This window comes from Geospiza fortis, unplaced genomic scaffold, assembly GCF_000277835.1.
Source record: "Geospiza fortis unplaced genomic scaffold, GeoFor_1.0 scaffold7, whole genome shotgun sequence".
NCBI lineage: Eukaryota > Metazoa > Chordata > Aves > Passeriformes > Thraupidae > Geospiza > Geospiza fortis.
The window spans coordinates 1,394,694-1,414,909 of NW_005054344.1; the positions used below are offsets into that span (position 1 = coordinate 1,394,694).

General features: G+C 38.0%; 1 protein-coding gene across 1 annotated transcript; it reads left to right on the plus strand.

The window, feature by feature from the left end:
• Position 1: 1 nt before the first annotated feature.
• Positions 2-15,065, plus strand: LOC102038230 (carbonic anhydrase 3-like; the record flags this gene model as incomplete). The annotated part of the gene is made up of 7 exons (XM_005422872.2): positions 2-29; positions 901-1,098; positions 7,906-8,024; positions 8,866-8,958; positions 9,791-9,856; positions 10,721-10,876; positions 13,933-15,065. Coding segments are annotated over 7 exons (780 nt in total), but the record flags the coding sequence as incomplete, so codon positions are not given.
• Between the last annotated feature and the right edge of the window lie 5,151 nt (positions 15,066-20,216).

The window sequence follows — 20,216 nt, forward strand, 5'->3', positions numbered from 1 at the left end:
CTACCCCTGGGGCTACGACAGCGACAACGGTGAGCAGGGGGCCGCGCCCGGCCCGCTCCTCCCGGCACCGAAACCCGGGCGAAACGGGGGCCCCTCTTCCCGAGGGAGCACGGCGGGGATACGGGCTCCAGGCGGGCCCGGGGCTCTGCAGGTGGCCGGGCCGAGGCCTCTCGGTTGTCGCTCGCCGGCACGGAAGAGGCGAAGCTGGCGGAAGGAGAGGTCAATGGCAGGGGGTCTTTGAGTTAAATAAAGTCAGTTTTCATACTGCTAATGTAAATTAAAATTGGACATAGCAATATGTCCAATTTAGGCCAGCCCTAATGCAGGAAGAGAGTGCTGGGCTGCAGGCCCTGCCTGCCTGGAGAGGTTGGGGTATTGGTGGTCTCTTGTTCCTGCTCTCTCCCCTGCTGCAGGAAGAACAGGCTTTTTCCACATGAACTTCTTGGTAAAACCATGATGATAATTTAATCCACGTTTCAAATTCTTGGCACGTCCAGGGTTCAGTGGCCTTTTCTCATTCCAAATGGCTACATGGTGCCATATTTCAATCATTTGGGTATATCCCATCACATTTCTAGCCACTGCTGGACTTGGAGTATATACCTCTGGTTTTCTTCCTTGGCATATTATCATTCTCCTAGTTGTCAGTCTTGAGGTTGCTGTAAGAGTTTAGGTTCACTTGAAGGACTTAAGTACCCAGTATTCCAGCTAGTCAATCTAGTTGCTTTTTATACAGTGAAACTCTTGACAGGGCATTAATAACAACTAGGCAATTACTTATTAATGCACTTAAATTGTGTTCTATACTTAAGCAAAGCCAACCTTGTGTTAATTGTAACAAGTATGATTCATATCTCTCTGGAAAAGATTCTCCTGATACTTTTCTGTACTTTTTTGTAGGACCAGATCAGTGGCACAAAAATTACCCTTTTGCAAAAGGACGTCATCAGTCACCGATTGAAATCAATAACAAAGAGGTGCATTATGATAGTTCTCTACTACCATGGTTTGCTAGTTATGATCCTGGGGCAGCTAAGACCATCCTCAATAACGGGAAAACCTGCAGAGTTGTATTTGATGATTCATTCGATAGATCAGGTCGGTTTTGTTTTCACCTCTCTGTCCTTACATATGAGTGACTGTTTCTCAATTTGCATGGCAGAGCCTGCTCTGACTGTTCAGGCTCTCGGAAGGGTGCTGTGTACTGCCTGTGTGTGATGTACAGGTTTCTCTGACTGGGTACCCTGTGCTGCTGCTGGCAAAGTCTGAGTCTCTTTTTAAAGTTCATCGGTAAAATCCCAGGGAATGGAGAGAGGCGCAAAGAAAATTGGTACAGGGTGAATTAAGGTGTAAGATAAATTTGTGGGGCTGCAAAAAGTCATTGCAGTTGTCTTACTTTTCAGGATGAAGGAGGCCCAGGCTTTTTCTGTGAGAACTGAATTCCATTTTACCTATTTGAGATGCCCTGCAGAACATCTTAAGTTACAATATTTAAAAACTCTATCCACGTAATTTGTGATAAATGAAGTAACAAGCCAGATGTTGCCACAAGGTCATGGTATTTAATCAGTTGAAACTCTTTTTGGCGTTAATGAGGTTTTGTCTTAATGAAGATTATAGGGCTGATAAATTTAATTGTGTCAGCTTTTATCCAGTTACAACTATGACAGCATACAGTGTACAGACTTATTTCTTACCTGCATTGAAACTTAACTTTCTATATGACTAGAACTGACAGTTCTAATTACTATGAGAAATCTTACTCATAGATTGTTTCTTGTTAAGTATATATGGATATGGATTTAATTTAATGGATTTTTAACTAATTAGTTGGGTTTCTTGAAGCTGAGGATCAAAATGTATGTATGCTGGACTAGTTAATATACTATCAAAACTCACAAATTACTATGCAGTTAAGAGTTTTGTAACTTTTCTAGCAAAGTGGGAATTTTCAATGTTATTTGAAGAAAAATATTATTAATGTCAAATGAAATGATACACAAGTAAAGAAATGTAGCTGTGGCATGTGAGATCTCCATGACTATTACCATATTTTACCATCTGTTGTATTTGTTAGAACAGCATCAGGTATACCAATGGTTGCATCTTCTGCATAAAAATAAAAGTGTAAGCATCGTGAAAATAACTCAGATTTTGAATGGGAGGGAGTATCCAGGCACAGCAATCTACAGCATGGATGCAATGCTCACCACAAAGAACAGAAAGTTTCAGAATGTTCTGAAATTTTTTTCAGATGAACTGCTTAGTAACGGTTGTGTTTTGATCTCAGAAATAAAAAGCAATTCACTGCAAAAAAAGTAGGTGTATATCTCAACTCTTTGAAGTCAAGAAACATTCAGTGTTTGTTATTATGTCTCCTATGTTATACTATTGCCTGCAGAGTCTGTGGGTGGTGTTCTTTCTCTAATATAATGCTAATTGCAGGACGAATTCCACTGTGCATACTCCTACTGACTTGAACACATTTTCAGTTTTTTAGGATACGTACAATGGCTTATTCTTTATGTAAAAGAACCGCCAGCTGCACAAAACATACATATGCAATAGCAATCATATAGGAGTGAAGCTTTTATTCCTTTGGACAATGATACTCATTTTCTTTATGTCTGTGTATATGTCTATCACTCTGTCTATCTGAATTATTTCTGAGTTAACCAGAAAACTAAGCATTTATTTTCCTGACTTTTTTCAGTTGTAGTGGTCATACCCATATCTGTGCTTCTGTCTACATTTTCATTAGTTTGAATAAAATAGATTGCTGAATAAATTGCCAAGGTGAGTGATGAAATCAATTACTTTGGATGTCTCCAAGTTTTACATCCATTGTATATCCCGCCAAGAACACTTGGAGAATTCACAATTGAGGACAGTTTCTTAAATTCAAACAATTCAATATCAATATCATTCAATGTAATTCAGGTATTATGTTGAAAATAGGCCTTATTACTTTTATGCTTAGGGTTAGCCTAGTGGAAGGGATTGGAGAATTTATTTCCAGCTGTTTATAAAGTCTGACTGACTGTGAGAATCTGCTACAAAATTGAAAGCTTTGCTGACTTTGCTGACAGATTAAGTTGCTGTAAGAGCAGTATCATTCCTCTGCTGCCTATCCATACAAGTCAATAGATTCCTGTGGATTCAGTTTTCTGTCTTAGTGTACCCATGAAGATGGATCTTATGCACTGTAAAATGATTGCAGGTGGGGGCTGGAGTCTGAAAATTAAAGAAAGAACTGGGAGCTGAAATCAAACCTTCTAGGTTGCTGGGCTCAGTAAAACACACCAGAACTTGGGTACATTGGCAGCCTACCACTGCTATGTTTTTTTGGCCTGATTGGCAATTCAGATACGCTTTTAGATCCAGCAGTGACCCATTTTTGGTTTGAATTAGGGCTGAAATCTTATTTCCACTATCAAAATCCATTTATTTCTAAAATTCATAAAATATTCATATCAGAGAAGTGTCCTGAGAGCTTCTAGCTGGTGGGACTATTGTCATGATGCTCTTTGAGATATATAACTTCCTTACAGTTAATGACTATTTGGCTATTGTTGTAATACCTTGGTTAGATGGTTACACCAGTGTTTGATTATTTGAGAAACAGTAAAGATACAAAAGTCTGGTAATGGAACCCAGACAGAGCAGCTGGACAGAGATACACTAAGGTCACATGGATACCTGCCTTCATCTTCCCTCTTTATTTATTGTTTTTGTTGGCAGTTCCTATGGACGTTCATCAACCAAACAGATTCCTACTTCTTCTTTTACTGGCTTTCAGATGGGTGACATTTAAGGATTTGGAGTACCTTAGTGCAGGCACGCATTCTTACAGGCTTACCTTGATGCTGTTTTCAGACTCTTTCCTATCAAAAAAACATGTGGATTTGAAAGTAGATGATGCAAAAAGGAAAAAAAAATTAGAGACAGTTACTGTAAGAAGTCAGAGCTTGTTGCTAATCAGCTCTTTTAGCATGGCCAGGGCTTGTGGCCAGCATTTCCTCAAATACTCCTTTGTGGGAAATCTCATTTATTTTTTCAAATGAAATTTTTCATTATCAGCTTCTGGTAAATAAAACATTCGGTTTTTTCAATGGTATTATAGAGTGAAGACAAACCCCACTAACTTTAATTGAACCAGGGGGAAGTCTGTCCACAGACATTCTAGTTTTGGTTGATTCCTGTAAAATGTTACTTAACATTTTGTCTGCTGAATTTACACCTGTAGAAAATCAGTTGCTGTTACAAAAATAGCACCACCAAATCCCAGTACTTTTGTGGTTGTGGTACCACTCAATGGCTGTACTGCATAAGGCAAAAGGCAGCGAAGTTAAATTCTTCCTTCAGTGTAATAACACATTTGTCATGTCTGCATGAAGGTATTGAGAACTCCTGTACTTGGGTACAGGGAATTTAGGGCTTGATCTTCTGTTAACTTTGAATTTCCATTGTTAGAATTAAAAGTGCTTGACTTTTAATTCTAGCCAAGGGCCTGCTGAGGCTACAGCTACACAGAGGACTGACAGTTTTCTGCCCCTGGAGGTGGAGCAGCCACACAGATCACAAATGAGTATGATTTGGGAGCTTACTGATGAACAGGCTGTGATCCAGGGGCACAAAACTGGCAAAGATGTGTTACAGTGTAGGTGAGGGTGGGTGGCAAGCTGACAGCCTTCTGTCTGACACTTCTCTTTCCCAGTCTTCCCTAAAAGAGTACGAAGTTGCCTACAAAGGTGCTACATATCTATTCAGTGCTTGCTTAAAGAATATTTCAGCGAGAACTGAAATTTGAGTTCCAAAAGCTTTTAGGAAACACATTTTATCCCTGCAGTTAGCTGGATGATTTCAGTACAGAGATCCTCTTCTGAGCAGAGGCTTTCTTATGACTTTTAGAATGTGACACTGATGTGAAACAGCTGTGGGTTCTGTACTGCACTGTTAGATTCTATTATGAAGCAGCATAACAAAGCTAATGTATCTTTTCAATTGTCATGCAGTAGTACATTACTAAATTAATTCCATTGGGGTTTACCAGTGCATTTTATGGATTTGGCAGGATGTGTGATCATAAATCTTCCTAGAACAGTCATTTCTTGTCATGTTTATAAACACAACTCATATCATGAGTCTGCCTTGTTCTCTGTGGGTTTTTTCGCCTGCCTTTACAGCAAACAGGGAAGACTTTTGTGTAGGCATATCTTTGCCAGTTTTACTTTTAGTGAGGGCAGATGACAATTGACACTAGCACAGATTAACAACCAGAGCACTACAGAAGCTGCTCAGCAAGTGGACGCACATATTTGAAAAGCTTCTTGTCACTTTTCTGTTGTCAAGGGCACCCAGCTAGCTGAGATAAAGTGACTGGAGGAACCATCTCCACTCAACTGCATGACACCTTCCTTTTGCTGTGTCACAGAGTGAGAGACAGGGTTTTCTTGCCTTAGTTACATCCTTCTGTGCAACAGTTACCCTAGTGATTACATTGGAAGTGAAAAAAAAGCCTGTTCTTTTATTAGCCCATTTTGTCTCATGCTGCTCAGCTGATGACAGATCAAATAAAAGGTGAGCTTTTTTCCAGAGCAGACGTCCATGTAGGATTGTTCCGTGATAGATCATTCTTCACTGTGGATGTGTGGGGAGCACAGAATTTGAGCAAGACAGACTGACATTTTTATGTCTGGTATCAGGCACTGATGGGTTACTGAGGGTGGTGTGCAAACCCATTTGGAGTCAGTCACTGAGCAATGGGATGAGAGTTGGCATCAATAAGGCACCAAAAAGGAGAGAATATTTCTCTCCCCTGTCTTCCTGGGCTGGTTTGTGTTCCTGCACCTGGGCTGAGTTACATTTTGGTAATTCTACCATGACTCTCAGATATTTAAGGTGAACATTTCCTGTGTAACAATTGTCAGAAAAATTCCCTCTTACATGTAAATAATATATACTCATATTGCTGAAAAATAATGTCAAGATACCATCTCTTCTTTTATAAACTTTATTTTATATTCTTTTTCTGCCTTGTGGTTGTGCATTTTTATTTGCATAGTATTGAAGCCCAAGAGGATAAAGATATGTTTAGAGTTTAAGTTCCAAAGCACATGCTTAAAAATAAAAAAACCTTATTAATTTTGAGGTCCGGCTGTTTGTTCTCTGCCCCCGAGGCTATGCAGACATAGTTTGGGACTTGTAATGTCTTAAATATTGAAGAACTTAATTCTTTTTTATTTTTGTTTATTTTTCCCTTTTTAAAATGCAGGAAGATTTAATTTACTTACATTGTCATTTCATGTATTTATATGTTTAATACTGCACACTTGTAATTACAAGAAAGGAAATACCTTTCTGTCCTTCAGGAGATGTTGTTTGCATCATTCTTTCTTCTTAAAGTGTGCTAAGTAAAAGTTACTGCCTATTTATAGATGGGTAAAACTGGAATGTGTTGGCATGAGATGATGCAGAGCTTCACCTAATGCCCAATCAAAAATGTCTGCTGATGGCCCATCAGTGGAAATAATTACATACTTTTACCTTAAAGAGGATTACTTGGCCTTACAGATCTATTTTAATGGAGAATTGATGGCCTTGTCAGCTACTACTCTTACCCTGACTGTGTTCACCACAGTTATGAATGTCTGTGGGAAGAAGTAAAAGGAATTTGTTGAGAAAAACAGCTTGCTCAACTCTTAGTGCTGTATTTCTTGAGATTATAATGGATTGAATTATTTTCAGATTGAAGGATATTTTTTTTCTCTGGCATATAAAGACAGGTTCTTGAGAACTGCTGAAAGTTTTATAGCAATGCTATAGCTTCGATCCTCAAAAAAAGTGAATGAGAATTAAGTATCTTCTAGTATTTGGTGAATGTAAATATGTTTTTCTATTTCAATGACTCTTTCAAATAGACCACCTTCATTTACAATATTATTTATGAAATGTAACATTATTTAGAAAACTAGATATCATTCATCGCTGGCTGGACTTTTCTTTAGGAAAATAGCTTGCATTCTTAGTGTTTGCTTTTCTTTGGTTTATTTTCTGCATTCTTTTTCCTCTTCCATAACTGGAGGGAGCAGCTATTAGAACAGAAGCAGCATCAGTGATTTCATAACTCTTTAAACAAATAAGTCACAGCCTGCAGTAAGATACACAATTTTGTAGTGTTTTCTAGGAATTTTTTTATCATCTAGCACTTCAGTAGTTGATCTTAATCCTGGTTATATTTGTGTACTTTCACATCAGCAAATCCTAGATTCAATTCAGGGGGAGATTAAGACATCTAAATTTAGGTGTCTTATTGTGGGATTTTAAAAGTTGGTGGGTTGTATCTAAAGTGCCATTTGAGGCAACAGAGTTGGAGTTCAAGAAATCCAAAGAGCAATTCAGGTCACTGTCTGTTGAGTGTCTGCTTTAAGGTAAGCAGAATTACTCTAGAGGCTTGACTGTTCGATTAGGGGTTACTTGAGTTACCCAAACACAGGCATCCTGTGACATATTTGATAACCTAATCTATTTCCCCTTGCCTCCAGATATTGCTTTAGAATGTACAGTTCTTCCACAGATCCTGGACCGGATCTCTCAGTCCTGTCCAGATGTCTCTAGACTATTCCAGAAAGTACTAGGTGCACATTCATGTAGCTGAATTAAATCAGTGCTCTCTAGTGACTGTAATGGAAGCCTAGGCACAAAAGTTCTCCTCTGCCTGTAGATGTGTATGGCTGAAGGTGGTTGCCTGACATGTGGCTAAAATCAGTGCAGATTTTCAGAACGTAGGGCATCTGTACAGCAAGCATGTAAATACATGAGTAAATATTGTAGATACATATGAATTTCATATAAAAGCATTGGGAGATCCTTGAGTCTGATGCTGTTGCAGATTATCAATTGCAGTGCTGAGAGGTGGGCCACTTCCAGGAGTCTACAGGCTGCGGCAGCTGCACTTCCACTGGGGCTCGTCTGACGACCACGGCTCGGAGCATGTCGTGAATGGAGTGAGGTATGCAGGAGAGGTAAGACTCACCACTTCTTGCTTTAAAACAGGGTGTAAAATAAAATTTGACACTATTGTTCTGTTGGGACAAAGTTTGTAATTTCTCTGTTTTTCTGGGAGTTCTTTCTGTTTATTTATCTGTGCCTTTTTATTCTTACTCCCATTGATTTTTATAAACATAAATCAGGTTGAAGTCGTTCTCACAGCAGGAGAAAAGAAAAATTCTGTGTGAAATGAAAGTTTCCATATTCTCAAACCAGTGTGGTGTGAAACAGCACAGCAAGACTAAATTACTCAGATGCAATCCAAACTTACTAAAACACTATTCTGAAAATACAGAATTATAGTAGAAGTATAAAGTTGCAGTGATAGAAAGGGGTGGAAAGAATGAATTAACTTGGTTCTTTAGTACCTTAGGATTGTACAGAACATGAGAAATGTAGACTAATAATATACATGAACGACATTCATATGGATTCTTTGATAGAATTGCTGTAACTCGAATGCCAAATGGAAATGAATCACATATCAGTAGATGATGTCTGAACAGCATGGTCTACCTGATTACTTCAGCAACTTTTTTTCAGCTTTAAGATGAGGTTACAGTTATTTTTTTTTCAATTTCTTATTCAGATATTTATAGTTTATTTTAAAGCAAATAGTATAATTATGTTATTATATAATTAGATATTACAGTTAGATGACTTCGCTGTCCCTTTTTCATCTCTTTTTTGGAAGACCTTGTTATCGTTCCTTTTTGCCTCAAACTCACACAGTTATGTGAAGAACTGTAAATTCAGCCTTCTGATGGCTTGCTGTTGAATAATGGAGGTTTTTTACATGTTTTCCTCTGTTTCAAGCTTCATTTGTTACACTGGAATCCCAAATACAGTAATTACCTTGATGCTAAGAGAAGAACTGATGGGATTGCTGTTTTGGCCATATTTTTGCAAGTAAGTAGAAACATGCGACCCTTCTTTCTTTGCTACTATGAAGTTTCTATTCTTAGAGGGTTAAAAAAAAGCAAAACTCTCTGGTGGGTATATTTTCTAGGGATCCTACCACATTGAAGGGGTTGACTTTCAGTAACGTATCCCTTTCAAGTTACAGAGCATGAGTCATATTATCTCAAGTGGTATCCAAAACTACACACACTTGTCCCTGCAGCTATTGTGTCACTATGTGGCTCATGGAATGGGGACACGTGTCAGAAGTAGCCCTCTCACCAACAGCAGTCAGCTGTCTTTTTTGCTAACTGGGGACAGATTTCAAGGACATGTATCTCTTCTAGGTTTTTAGTGAACTTTCTCTCAAACAAAATATCTCACAGGCAATACATATTACTCATCCTTTTTTTTTTCAATCCTTTTAGGGGCATGCAGCATTAGCCTGAAATATTAGCTGTTGCTCTCTCTTGTTTAATTCATATTTACTAGACCCAGAACTAGAGATAGAAAGCTGGATGTCTTTTTTGAGATCAGCAATTGCAAACAATATATCTGACCATGAAATGTGTGTTGTGAAATTTCTGTACTGAAACAATTTCCCCATTTGTATCGTAATATCTGTTGGGAGATACAGGCAGAGGTAACAGACAGAAGACATAGCTTACCGAGCTGGTAGGGGTGATAGGTTCGGTTAATGCATTATAATTTTATAGTTGATAGATGTTTATATAGATGCTCATAGGTTTATAGTTGATAGATGCTCATATAGAAAAATAGGAGAAAGAAGAAACCTGGTCAAGCAGAACTCCTTGCTTAGCTCACACTTTGTTCTTTACAGGTAGGGGAAACTCCCAAACCAGAGATGAAGAGAATTCTTGAAGAAATAAATGCTATCAAAACAAAGGTAATGATGTTGAGCTTTTCATTATAGGAAGATTGCTTAAATAACAAAGAATAACAATGTCTGACTTCCTAGTTTTCAGATTCTGCTCTGCAGCATTTCTAGAATATATTTGGGAGTAAAACCATGGGTTGCTTTTCCTTAACATGAAAAGTCCTTTCTTCCAATTCCATAAGAGCCTTCTTTGACTTTAACAGGGCATATGACTTTGGCGAAAATGAGCAATTTACCCAGTCTTTGCTCACCTAAAAACTAGGCATGTAACCTTATTGCCTCAGTGGGCAGTGCCAAATAAAGGGCATATTTAGAAATTGGTCCATTTGGTCTTAATATATAGGCTGACTAATGGATCTCTGGAAATGCCACTGACTAGACATTTGTGTCTTAGATAACATTATGTGATAAATCTCACATTTCATAGGCTGTCTTGTTTGTTATAAGCACAAATATTATAAAATTAGTACCTGTCTCACTTTGTTATATGGTGACCTAACGCAATATTCAATAGATAGAAAGAATTTCCATAGGAAAGGACGCCAGAAGGAGGAGTATTTCTGCACAGAAATGAGTGAAACACATTGGTACTGGATGCTGCTTCACATGAGTTAGCTGAGGTACAAGAAGCAGCGTCATGGAGTTTTCTGTTTCATCATGGTTCTCTGGGCCCATCTGTGAGGGTCATTCAGTTCCCCTGTCTCACTGCACCATTATATCTTGTGTAGATCTCTGCTTACTTTCCTCAGTTCATACATTTGCAGTATCTGAGTCACTCCCCATTTCTTAAAATAACAGAGCTGCAAGCGAATCTTGGCTATATTTGTTGAAGTTTTCTGTTTTGTTTTGTTGTGTTTTTGTTTTATTTTAAAGGGGAAAAATGCTCCTTTTCCAAACTTTGATCCTTCAATTCTTTTCCCTAAATCTCATGACTACTGGACATACCATGGATCTGTCACTACTCCACCTTGTGAAGAGTGTGTTACCTGGATTATTCTTAGAGAGCCCATCATAGTCAGTTCAGACCAGGTAAACTTCCCCCTTCATTTTATTTACATGCAATAACCTGAATTTATTCTTTTCACAAGGAAAACAGTCATTGGATTTGTGAGAAATTGCAGGATTAAAAGGAGAGTGAAGAACCACCCCACATCCAACACCATGGTAGTTCAGGCCCACAGACATCAGAGAGCTTTTTAAATCAGTAAAAGCATACCACAATGTAGATGTAGAACTAACTACAGGGTTTTTTTTTCAGAACTATCATTTATCAGAATACAAATGTAATGGGATTGGTGATTCTATCTGCACTGTATTGCAGATGGGAGTGCAAGCTGGAAGGGTTGAATTACATGCTTGATACCTGTTTCTGGAAGGCATACCAGCTAAATTTTCACAAACTGGAGCAACATCAGCTAACTATAATTTATTGTTAATATCAAAAACTTCTTTTGTCACTTAGTGTAAAGAAGTATTTCTTGTTAATTCCTATCCTAATTTCCCCCAAATCCACTTACAGGAATTTGAATGCCCTCTTTCAGCTTATTTCAGCCTATGATTCTCCTCTTACCACACAAATCAGTTTTCTCACCTGAGGTTATTCCTCCAGTCAGCAGACTAATGATGCAATACCACAAATTTCAAGGCTCCAGGATACAAAGCACATGAATATTAATCAAGGGACTGACATATTATGTAGGTATTATATTTAGACACAAAACTTCTCATTTTAAGTTTTCAAGATGATAATGTGTTTAGTGCATTCGTTGATGTGCATGTTATGACAAAAAGGAAGTATTTTTATTTTCTAATACTTTGTATTTAAGTTGCTCTTTATCTTTTAAGTAATATAACTCAGGTATAATGAGAAACTTAGCTGGCAATAGATGAAATATGGTAATGTGTTCATATAACTTACGGCTTAATTTTCTGAGCTTATTGAATTCCTCTGCCTTCTGTTTCCTTGTCCATCCAAAAATTAAAATACAGGGGCTATTTTAAAGTACATACTTCTGTTAAAAATACAAATATAGTCTGACTGGTTTCCACAAAATGAATCATCTTAGATGTTTATATTACAGAAGATCAGCTACAGATTATATTAGGAAAAGTGTAGTCATTATTGAGCATCTCTGATTTAAAATGCATTTTTAAAGAAATAACTAATCACATTATTGATCCAGCTTCATGAAAAGACTTTTTGACTACAGTTTTGTTTGGGTCATGGTCTTTTTCTTAGCTGTTCCAAAAGTAGTGAGTTTTGGGAAACATACAGACTGTTCTTTAACTATCCCTCCTGAAAAAAAAATGGAGCATTTAAATTAAAGACGAAATTGCTACATAAAGACGAGACATTGGTTCTTACCCTGAGGTAGCTGCTTTTCAGGCAGAATTGGCAGTGTGTGTGAGTTATTGTCTAGAAATACAATAGAAATACTTCCCTCACTCCAGAGTGCCTGCACTCTAAATAACGTATTCATAGGAGGATTTTGTTGCCAATTATTTCTAATCCTAGACAGTGTAGTACCACGGCAGCCTCATTAATAGTGATTATTTTAAGTGTGTGTGCATTTGCAGTGGATTTCTTGGATGCTTTTGCAGCCAGATGGTAACCATATATTAGCCACAAGGGGAAGTGAGGTCGCTGCAAATCAGTGCTCTACAGGAAAATCAATTCACCAGAAATCCCAGGGAGATATAGTGTGGGTGGCCTAGCTGCTCAGATTACTTTTAATGAAAGAACAGGAATTTAACTGTGGAATAACCCTGTCTAATTCCAGACTAATTTTTTCATCTTTATGTAATCGTAGCCTGAATACATGTTGGTTTTTTACTGAGTAGAGCAGATCTTCCACAAATATTAAACTCCAGCACTCTTCTCCAATAGTAATTTATCAGTTTTAACAAAACTGATGAACAATTTTCATCTCTTCCTGTACAAATTATTCTTCATCTGAAATCTGAAATTAAATTTCAGAATATTAATCCATTGGATGAATATTATGCTGGTTATAAATGTGATCCCATTGTTGTTCAGGCAGACAGAGATGGCTGTCTTTTCTGAGCTGTTCAGTGAATAGTAATGTTGAGATGCCCAAGCTAGCTCAGTCCAGAAACTGGAACAAGTTTAATCACAGTGAACCTAGGCTTTACAACCTAGACAGAAGTTCTGCTTGTTTTGGCCTTGAAGTCTGTACTGAAAAGTAGATACATCAGCATATTGAAGCTCCTGGCAGACAAAGGTGATGTGTCCCTGCATGGGGCTATGTTTTCAAGTTACACATGGGAAATGTGTGAGTGCTTTTCACAGCAAGTCATTCAAACAGGGACAGGTTCAAGTGTCTGAATCACAGCTGGTGTGCTTTGGGTCTAGTGCAGTGTGTGGTAGTGACAACAAATGAATATAGGGTATCTGTATATATGTTGCATCCTTTGAAAATTAGAAAGCAGTACAGAAAGAGTATTAAACAGTTTTGATGAGTATGGGCAGAACTCTTCATATGGCATCCCTCGAAAAAGGAAACATACTTTGGTATGGCCAAGGAGATTCAAGATGCAGACCTTGTTTACAAACCATTTGAAACCTTGACCAAGTCTTTATCCAGATTTAAATTCCAATTCCTGTTACTAATAATGAACTTCTTGTGTCACTGCAGCAAAATATATCCTCTGCTGCAGACCTACCATGAACATGACCAATTAGTTTATAATTCAGCTTTAAAACCTTGTAATTCTAAAGTATTCTTAACCATCAGGCACTAAGGCAGGGTTAGAGTAGGAGAGGTTTATTACCGCACGTGCTGCTGTATGCACATTTTCTGAGTGCTTCCCACAGTTTCTGTGTCTGTACACAGTTCTGTAGACAGTACCTAAATGAAACTATTTTTCACAATGCTGTTCAAATAGGACCCATTTTTCTGTTTGGGTTATTCAGAGTTCTTTTGGTGGTGGGGTGAAGGACATCTTCACAACTTTGAAGGAGACTTTTTTCCCCAGCTGGACCAGCCTCCTTAGTTTAATTGTTGGACTGTGATTTGATCCCAAAGGACTTCCATTGGGACACTTCAATTTTTGCTCTTCTGCAGATGGCAAAGCTCCGCAGCCTCTCCAAGAATGCTGAGAACGAACCCGATCACCCCTTGGTTGATAACTGGCGCCCGACTCAGCCGCGTTATTTCAGGATGGTGAGCGCGTCGTTCCTCTAGGACCTGGCTCCTCTTGGGTGGCTCTGAGAGAGGCAGCCTCTAGAAATAAGAGGTGGTTTTGTTTGTGTCCTTTGCTGCATTTACACAGAACTCCAGCTGTGGGTCTGGAGACTGAAACTTGAGTTGTGGAATGAGAATTTCACTTTCAGAGGATAACATTTATTTAGGCAAATCCTACTGTTAAAATGGAAGTAGACAGTCTGGTTCTTTATAGCTGCTTTAACATTAGCTTTTGTTAATAGTTCAAAGGAAGAAGGAAGATACTATTAATAATTACAAGACAATTTCCTACTGTGCACATGACCCTTGATGCTTGTCTGATTGCATGCTAAAGACATTTCAGTTAAGAGAAGTAATTTTTTTCACCATTAAAGACATATTTTTCAGTAGATGTTTTCAGCATTACCCATATCCAGCTCTGAGCTGTACCAGTTAATCCACAAGGCATTCTTGGAAATTATAAACTCTTTTGGTCTTTGGTACGTAAAATATGAAAGGACAGGAAATTGTGTTATAATCACTAATAAAGAGCTAAACTTTTACTTTTTTAAAACAATGGACAGGTGAAACAGAGGTCTATTCTGAAAATTGTATTCACCGAGTTATTTGTAGTTAAAACTATGGGAAGGGGGAAGAGCTATTTCTTTTTGTGTCACAACTGGTTCTCTTTATTAAAAGACTAATTTCCATTTTAATATTGTAGCAGTCAAGGTGACATAAATTTTGTGAAGTTGTTCTTTGTATCCTTCGTATATATTTTATTCATGTATGCAAATGGCTTTTCTGTGTAAAAAGGGTGTTAAAATAAGAAGAGTCCTTAGTCTTTTAAATTATTTTTGAGACAAATTCTCATTTCATATACAAATGTAATCAATCCTGCTGTCAATGAAGTTTGTGCATAAACATCTGAAACCACAGTTGGACTCTTAATCAAAATGCAATTGACCAACATGTTCTTGTCTCTTGTTTTGGCACAAAGAACAATGAAACAGGGTTGTAAGCCTCTAACTGAATAACACTATTTCTGCATTAAAAAGTCAAATAATAATAAATACATTTACTTAAGATTTTTTTGTTCTGCAGTTTCTTTTACTATTCAGAAACATGTAAAAGTAACAGAATTTTAAAGAAAGACTTGTCAATGTTCTCTGTGTTATATCTTTATAGAAACTGATGATGCGTAGTATCTTTTTCAGATATTTGGACTACAAGAGTACTGATTTCACATGACACCAAAATAGCCACATCCTTGAGACATCCACATCTATTCTTTTAGTGAGATCATCTCTATTCTGACAATAGCTTTCTTGCAACATCAAATGAATCAACTTCACAAGTTGATTGCAGAGTGGAAAAGTTCAGTCTGTATCCAAACTCACTAAACCGAAAGGTAATTTACCACTGAGCTCAGGAAATACAAAGCAGGTGCTGCTCTGGCAGTGCCTGGATTCTTGGCTGCCATGTTAAGGGGCAGGAGGACGTTGCTGAGCTTGCTGATGGGAGAATGGTAATGTTCCTTCATTACAAAAAGGAAAATTGAAGCAAAAATTGATTTTCCAAAATGCTTAGTTTGTTGTGAGTTACAAGGTAAATTGTTTTATAAGGTTCTTTATTAAACTGAGTTGCATATCCTAGAGCAGGCACTTTTTTTTCCTTGCAATTCATGGTATTGTAAATCTGGAACATGTAATCTCAGGGGTTTTTAATGATATGGTGGCTTCCCAGTCATGCTTTGCAAAGGAGCTGTCTGGGTGCTATAAATGCAGGTGAGGTAAGCCTCATCCTCCAGAGCCATGTTTATTAATTTGGAAACTTAAAAGCTGAAGTAATCTCTCGAAAGAAAGTGTCATTTAACTCTTCCATGCAGTTGTTTTCATTTTATCTGTATTTATAATTAGTAAAAAGTAGACTAAATTCGGCCCAGGAGAGCTGCAGATAGGAGGAAGTGTGTGAAAAGGGGTTTTGGCAGTTGTTTTACAGACCCTGTTCCTATGTTCAGGGACTGCTGGAAGCAATGATGACAGATCCAGAAAACAATGGTACGGCAGGCGTCAGGGGAAAAATGGAAAGAGTAGGAGTAGAAGGAAAATAAAAAGCCAAAGAATGGGGGTGGGGGCACTTCAGGGACCCTGTGAATCACACTGTAAGCTGAATATATGAGGAGTTTAGGGAGAGTTTTGAAGGCAGCAGGGAGAAATATGGGGTGCTGTGAGTCAGCATTTAGAATGTGCTCATGTGTCATGCAATTTCCTGCTCTCTCTGGCTGTGTTCATTGTTATTCTGCAGAGGTTACCCCTTGCTTTGCAGCTTTCCCCAAGTACAAGAAAAATTAATCACTGGTATGACTGAATTCAGATCACGTAGTAGTAACATCCGTCATACCTCACTTCTTACCTGCACATTCCCACTATGTGATCTAACTCTGCACTACAGGAGCAGGGAGCACTGTGTTCAGAACTACCTGGTCAAAAAAAAAAGACACCCAGTATTCATCTTGGCAGGGTAGAACACAATGAATTACTACTGTATTTGACTTTCATACCAGGTATACCTGACTACACTTGGTGACGTCAATGCTAATTAGAAACAGCCCCTCTGAAACAAAAATGAGACATTCAGACACACTGCACAGCTCATTTGCAGCCCCTTCTCCAAGTCACTTTTTATCTACTGCAGAGCTCAGAAATGACATGGCCATGCTCTGTGGTGCTGCAAGTCTTCCCAAAACTAGAAACATTTTAGTGGTATGGCTGTACCTGCATCCATGTCATTGACAGTCTTGAACATGGAGCAAGAAAGTGCTGTGGAATGAATTGGTAGCTACAGTAGCACCAAAGATATGATTATGCTCTTCCACAATTAACTTTAGATAGGATCTCCCATTCTAAACTTCATCAAACTAAAAAATATCCATGGTAAATGTGTGGGGAGTCCACTTTCTTATGTTTCTCATTGGGAGCCTTTTCTCTAGCCCCAACATGTTGATCACAGAAGTTATCTGTGGGTTACCTTTCTGCAGCTGGGCAGGAGACCATCAACCTGCAGTCTCACTTTGGGGAGCTCTCTGAGATGGGCAAGAGGAGGTAGATATAGATAATCTACAATTTTATATAAAAATATACATAAGTTTTAGTGTTGAAGAAGAGTCAAAATTCAGGTGATGGATATTTCGTCGCAGACATCTCTTCGTGAAAAATCCTTTCTTTAGGATTTTTCCTTCTGAGAAGCTGTGGCCTCAGAAACAGACGTAAACAATAGGTTATCTGCTGCTGTGGAATGCAACAGGTCAGTCTGAATTGGCCCATCTTGGATGTTTATAATTAATGGCCAATCCAGACCTGAGCCCTCTCAGACAGAGTCCGAGAGAGTGGCTTTTGTTATCATTCCTTCTTTTTTATTCTTAGCTTAGCAGTTTCTGGAAACCTTCCTTTCTTTTTCTTTTTAGTATAGTTATAATAGATGTATATATCATAAAATAATAAATCAAGCCTTCTGAAATAGGGAGTCAGATCTACGTCTCTTCCCTCATCCTGAAATCACTTGTGACCACTGTCACAATATTTCTGTTGAATTTACTCATCAAATCTTTAGAACAGGACAAAACTTAATTAAATCTGATTTATTTTCAAATTTAAACCTATTCTCTATTTCATTATAGTAATTATAGGAAAATGAACAGATCTTAAGACCCTTTCTTAAATAATAAATAAAACAGTATTTTGCAACCTATATGCAGAGCTGTTAATACCATGAGAAGAATTCAGAATTGTTTTGCTCAAGTTTCAGATCTGGGATCACAAACGATTATTGGGACAGATGCTCTGTCCTGTTGCCCAGCTGTGTGGCAGCAGTGGCAGCTCACTGGAGCTGAACTCCAGTCTGTCAGCTGGGGAAAGCCACCCATCCAGAAGGACACACAGCAAATCCTTTGTCATGGTCATCAGGACACATCAAATTTGGCTTGGTTTGAAAAATGTTTCGTTCCTTCGCCTCAAAGCCTTTTCGCCACTGAAGAGACCTATGCCTCAATGTTTTTACAGCTTACTGTCTGTCTCTGTATATGGATACATATGTGTGTATCAATATATACACAAAACATATGTGCTGTATAAATACACGTTCCACTGCTGATTTTGATTAATGTGATGTGAAAAATGCTAACCACTTGTTTTCAAAATTTTTAAAAGTTTAATAATAATAAAATGGTTAAAAAAAATAGTAACACAATTAGAGTAATAACAATTTGGACAAATTGAGTTAGGACAATATGAGATAATAAAAACAAAGAGTTACAGACGTCTGGGTACCATTTTCTGGGCATCACAAGCCCGAAAAAGGACACCCGTTAACAAAGGATTAACCCTTAAAAGCAATAGCCTGTTGCATATTCATACACCTCATACATGATGCATAAATTCCATTCAAATACAGGATTCTGTCTGGTCATCGTCAACTTCTTCCTCTGAATCCTAACAGCGCCTTCGAGGAGGGAAGGAGTTAGTTTCTTCTGATAAGAAGGCAATAAATTCTTTTTCTCTGAAAGATTTAGATGTCCTGTAGCTGCTATCTCGCTGCAAGTCCTTTCTTTTAAACAAAGCATCTTACATAGCATAGTTTCTATTTTAACAATTTTTATAACCTAAACTACATTTAACACAGTACTTAAGAGATCTAATACAGCATTACTTTCTAACACAACACATATAATATTCATTTTAATATTTGCAAAAAGCCAATCATAAAATACATGCATTTTTCACATGTGCAATAGTATTTTGTCTGAAACTACAGCTAATTTCAGAATCAGGAGAAAAAGCATCCTTCTAGAGAAGTTAGTGTGCTTTTAACAAACCTGCCTATGGTTGGCTGCCTGCCACACCTAGCTGTCTTCCGGAATAAAGTAGCAGAGGAAACAGCTCCCTTTTCCTCCTTTTCCAAGAATAAAATAACTCCTCAGTTTGGAGCAGGTATGCTTCTTTCTCAGATCACTGGGGCCATTATAACCTTGTCTTGCTTGAAAATGCTTGCTTAGAAGCCTAAGAGCACACTTGCTGGTCAGAGACTAGAGATGGCACTTGGATTCCCAGTTTCAGATAACAGGTCAAGAGAAAGAAGTCTGTGAAGGACCTTGAAAGTCAAAGTGAGTTATGTGTGGTTCCTGTGACAAAAAAAGACAGCCAGGATTCATAGAGGCGGTGACACAATCCAAAGGACAGAACAAGAGAATTATGTTAGCAAACAGTAGAAAGGTTATGTTTGCTGGTGCTGGAAGAAAGGACATGGCAGCAGTGAGATCCTCAGATGATTTTAAGATGGTTGGAATAACAGACTTTGTACCCAATGTTTTCTAAACACCAGTGCTGTTGCTAAATAGTATTTGGTTCTTTGCTCTATTTAATTTCAGAACTGCCCTTCTGACTTGGTTGTTCTTTAGTTTTTTTCAGTTTGAGCTGCTCTTGTAGCAGTTCCAACCAATCCTTCAATTAGATTTTATTATTCTCTAGAACTAAATCTTACCACACATTCAAACCACACTTCTTAGGATGTTACTACTTGTCATTACTGTACAGAATCGCGTTCTTACGCATCATCTGTTCAAGGCAGAAATCCTGGGCATTCCTTTATTTACTGTTCCACTGCTTTCTTCTGCATTCCCACACAAATGACATGTAGGAAGGACATTCAAAATCATGAGTTCATTTAGCCAGTTTTAAAAATACCTCTAAATTACTTCTTCCTTCCCATTCAAGTGCTGAGAAGGGCATAGAAATACTGTCAGTTGAGAAGGAGCTTCTTGCTTTAATGACTGTGTCTGGACCAGGAATACTGGGAGGTTATCAGCTCCTAAATTGAAAGTTCATGAACCTTTCAACAGTGGTCCTGTTCCTGCTTGAAATGCTCTGACCTTTGCTATCATGTTTCTTCTGCAAGGTGCCTTATGAGATAAGTTCCTGCTTTAAGTCCTTGATGGATTTATTGAAACAAGCAAAGTGCTTCAAGTAGATGTGAACTCTTGACATATCTAGTTTCTACTTAAATTGACTATTTTGGTTCACTCTGCTAATGATAACTCCTGCAGTAAAATGACATGCAGAATGATATTCTTAAGTGTCTTTCTTAAAATTGGGTAAAGTAGGTTGCAGTTCTAAAGTAATTAATAAGCT